Source organism: Nicotiana sylvestris, chromosome 10 (assembly GCF_000393655.2).
Source record: "Nicotiana sylvestris chromosome 10, ASM39365v2, whole genome shotgun sequence".
Classification (NCBI taxonomy): domain Eukaryota; kingdom Viridiplantae; phylum Streptophyta; class Magnoliopsida; order Solanales; family Solanaceae; genus Nicotiana; species Nicotiana sylvestris.
In genome coordinates, this window is record NC_091066.1 from 152,222,043 (window position 1) to 152,226,856 (window position 4,814).

Sequence of the window (4,814 nt, forward strand, 5' to 3'; positions counted from 1 at the left end):
TTGGTCACAGATTTGAAAGTCTTAGCTTCAACCCACTTAGTGAAATAATTGATGGCCACCAGAATGAACCTGTGCCTGTTTGATGTCGCGGGCTCAACTGGTCCAATGACATCCATTCCCCAAGCAACAAAAGGCCATGGTGCAGACATTGTATGCAACTCAGATGGCGGAGAATGAATCAAGTCTTCGTGTACCTGGCATTGATGACAGTTGCACACAAACCTAATGCAATCTCGTTCCATGGTGAGCCAGTAATACCCTGCTCGAAGAATTTTCTTTGCCAGAACATACCCACTCATATATGGCCCGCAAACCTCGGAATGCACTTCTGTCATGATAGTTATGGCCTGTTTAGCATCTATGCATCTCAAAAGTCCAAGGTATGGAGTCCTCTTGTATAAGATTCCCCCGCTCAAGAAAAACTCACTAGCCAAATGTCGAATTATTCTCTTTTGATCACATGTGCCTTGTACCGGATATACCCCCATCATGATGTATTCCCTGATATCATGGAACCACAGTTCGCCATCAAGTTCTTGCTCAACCATATTACAATAGGCATGTTGATCACGAACTTAAATGTGCAGAGGGTCAACATAAGATTTGTACGAATGGTGCAACATTGATGCCAAGGTAACCAAAGCATCGTCAACCTCATTATGGGTCCTTGGAATATGCCTAAATTCTATTGATCGAAACCGTTGACAAAGATTATGCAAACATTGTCGATACGGTATGAGCTTTAAATTCCGAGTCTCCCATTATCCTTGAATTCGGTGCACCAAAAGATCTGAGTCTCCCAAGACCAAGATTTCATGGACTCCCATATATACTGCTAACCTCAATCTTAAAATGCATGCCTCGTACTCAACCATGATGTTGGTACAATAGAAACGAAGCTGGGCTGTAATAGGGTTGTGATGCCCTGCTTCAGAAATGAGCACAACCCCTATTCCGACAACTTTCATGTTAGCGGCTCCATCAAAGAAAAGTTTCCAACCTGGCTTGTCATCCAGTTCTACCTCGTCAATATGCATCAGCTCTTCATCAGGAAAATAAGTCCTCAATGGCTCATACTCTTCATCCACCGTGTTCTCAGCCAAATGATCGGCCAATGCTTGGGCTTTCATCGCGGTCCGAGTCACATAGATGATGTCAAACTCTGTAAGCAAAATCTGTCACTTTGCAAGTCTTCCCGTGGGCATAGTCTTCTGAAAGATATACTTTAGAGGATCCAGGCGAGAAATGAGGTAAGTAGTATAGGATGACAGGTGATGTTTCACCTTTTATGCCACCCAAGTCAGCGCACAACATGTCCTTTCAAGGGGAGTATACATAACCTCATAGGATGTGAACTTATTGCTAAGATAATAGATGGCTTTCTCCTTCCTGCCAGTGATGTCATTGACCCAACATGAAACCGAATGAATTATCCAAGACCGTCAAATAGAGAATCAAAGGTCTCCCGGGATCCGGTGGGACCAACACGGGTGGGTGTGACAAGTACCCCTTGATCTTATCAAATGCCTCCTGGAACTCATCAATCCATTTGACCGCAACATCTTTCTTTAGCAACTTAAAGATGGGCTCACAAGTTGTTGTGAGTTGAGCAATAAACCTACTGATGTAGTTCAAACGCCCGAGCAGACTCATCACCTCAGTCTTGTTCATTGGAGGTGGCAATTCTTGGATATGTTTGATTTTTGATGGGTCCAATTCAATGCCTCGACGACTAACTATGAAGCCCGACAGTTTTCCAGATGGAACACCAAATGCACACTTGGTAGGGTTAAGCTTAAGATTGTACCTGCGGAGCCTTTGGAAAAACTTCCTCAAATCTTCGACATGGTCGGCCAGTTGCTTTGACTTTACGATCACATCATCCACATAAACCTCAATCTCTTTGTGTATCATGTCATGGTGCATAGTAGTCATTGCCCTCATGTAAGTTGCCCCAGCAATTTTCAAACCAAATGGCATTACCCAGTAGCAATAAGTTCCCCATGGTGTGATGAATGTTGTCTTTTCTGCATCCTCCTCATCCATCAAGATCTGGTGGTACCCCGCATAACAATCCACAAAAGAACCGATCTCATGCTTGGCACAATTGTCAATCAAAATGTGGATATTTGGCAATGGAAAATTATCCTTTTGACTTGCTTTGTTGAGATCGCGGTAATCAACGCACACCCTGGTCTTGCCGTCTTTATTTGGCACTGGCACAATATTAGCTAACCAAGTGGGGTATCGCGTGACTCGAATGACCTTTGCGTCCAACTACTTTGTGATTTCCTCCTTGATCTTCACACTCATGTCAGTTTTGAACTTTCTTAACTTCTGCTTGACGGGAGGGAATATTGGGTCAGTGGGAAATTTGTGAACCACCAAGTCAGTACTTAGACCTGGCATGTCGTCATATGACCATGCAAAAATGTCTTTATACTTAAATAGTGCTTTGTTTATTTCCTCCATGATTAGTGGTTCCAAGTGGACACTTATCTTGGTTTCTTTGATATTATCTAGATCCCCTAAATTGATTGCTTCAGTTTCATTCATATTAGGCTTGGGTTTCTCTTCAAAGTGACTTAGCTCTTTACTAGTTTCCTCAAATGCTTCCTTTTCATCATATTCTATTTCATCATCACACTCTATTTCTTGGATTATTATTTTAGAGTTAGATTGGCTTTTAAGACTTGGCTGAAGATTACTCATGCATGTCATGTCATTGAAACCAGCATAAAAAGAACTGTACAAAGAAAGAAAAGAAAATGCCAATATCAGGAGTAATGGAAAAAGGGAAATTGCATTTCATTAAAATAAGGGATAGAATGGTTTGTACATCAAAACAGACAAAAAATAAAATCTAAATTACAACCCTGAAATAATCCAGACAAACTGAAAGGAAAACAAAGAAAACTACAAAAATTCCTTCCAAGTAGGGAGAATAGTAGCATCCCAATTGTTAAGCTTCACTTTTGGCCTAATAAACTGGACATCCGCTTTGCTGGAACCTTCCCCAGTTTCTACCATGTTCACCTCATCAAACAGACTGTGGAACCTTTTAACCAATTCCTCATCAAAATCAACTACATGTTTTGGAACTGTTGTCGTTGGACGCTTCACGACCCCTGCCTTGATGAAAGACCTGGAGAGACGTGGGACTGGCTTAGGGAGTGACCATGCCTTCTTTTTCAGCTTTCTAGCCTTCTTCACATCATCCCCTGTAGGTTTGAACCCCAGACCAAATGTACCCAGATTTTCATGCAAGGACACTGGCTGCACGATACCTTGCAGAGATGCACTCAGACACTTTCCCAGCACAAAAACATTTTTGAACATTTCAGTTGCTACCATAACGATTGCAAAAGCAAACTTTGGTCTTGGAATGTATTCCACTTATGGAATCTTTTCAACCGATACCGTTTCAGAAACTTGATAGACCCACGGCCCCTTATCTTTTTCAGCTTCAATAAACGGGACTGATGTATCATTGAAAGCACATAAGTTCTCATTGCCATGCACGACGATTTCTTATCTATCCCATTTGAACTTCACCATCTAGTGTAAAGAAGATGGAACCTCCTTGGCAACATGTATCCAAGGCCTACCCAACAGAAAATTGTAAGAAATAGCCACATCCAGTACCTGGAACTCCATGGTGAATTCAACTAGTCCTATTGTCAAATCGAGCATGATGTCGTCAACAGAGTCTTTTCCCCTTCCGTCAAAACCTCTGACACATATGTTGTTCTTGTGAATACTCTCATCATCAACTTTTAACTTGTTCAGGGTAGAGAGAGGGCAAATGTTTGCACTAGAACCATTGTCAACTAACACCCTTGTGACCACAGAATCTTCGTATTTCACAATGAGATAGAGGGCTCGATTGTGTTCTATATCCTCTAGAGGCAAATCATCATCCGAGAATGTGATCCAGTTAAACTCAAATATCTTATTGGAAATATTCTCCAAATGGCTCACTGTGATTTTGCCGGGGACATGAGTTTCGTTCAAAATCTTCATCAAGGCCCGGCGGTGCTCATATGAATGGATCAACAATGATAACAGGGAAATCTGAGCAGGAGTCTTTCTCAACTTTTCTACGATGAGTGTTTTAGGTTTCCTTAACTCTTCCGGGGCAAAGCATCTCCCCGGACGAGTTAATCCCTGGGCCTCGTTAACTTCCTCTTTCACTTACTTCCCCTTATAGGTCACTATCACTCGCTCATAGTTCCATGGGACAGTCTTGGTATTAGCTACCGGTGGCTGGGTCATAGGTTTGATAATGATAGGGTCCGTGCGAGCACCCTCCACAATTATGACTGGCTTACTTGCTACCCGGGCACGATCACCTTTGGCTTTTCTTGCTTTGCTACAACATCACTTGGGGACCTCTTTTTAACTACCACAGATGGCTTATCATTTGGCATGCTCAACTTGTCTACCGATTCTTCAGCTATTGAAAAGGTTGCTTTTGTGACGACTGGGTCCTTGACTGACTTACTTTCACTAGACCGAATCATCATGATAGATTGTGAAGGCTTCTTGGGATTCCCATATTTGTGCACTATCTCAATCATGTGTATTTTAGCATGGGCTGGTAATGGGTTCTAATTGATGTTGGGTGCTTCTAGGCTTTGGACCACAATCTGGTTCGTATTAATAAGCTCTTGGATGGTGTTCTTTAAATGCCAACACTTTTCTGTGTTGTGCCCCGGAGTATCAGAAAAGTACACACATCTGAGAAAATAATCCAGGTTCTTGGGAGGGGGGTTTGGTAGTTTTGACTCAATTGGCCTCAGAACATCCAATTG

General features: G+C 42.2%; 1 protein-coding gene across 1 annotated transcript; it reads right to left on the reverse strand.

Annotated features, from left to right (window-relative positions):
- Nucleotides 1-3,558: 3,558 nt before the first annotated feature.
- Nucleotides 3,559-4,023, reverse strand: LOC138880132 (uncharacterized). The gene has a single exon (XM_070159795.1). The coding sequence runs from the start codon at nt 4,021-4,023 to the stop codon at nt 3,559-3,561; it is 465 nt and encodes a 154-aa protein (XP_070015896.1).
- Between the last annotated feature and the right edge of the window lie 791 nt (nt 4,024-4,814).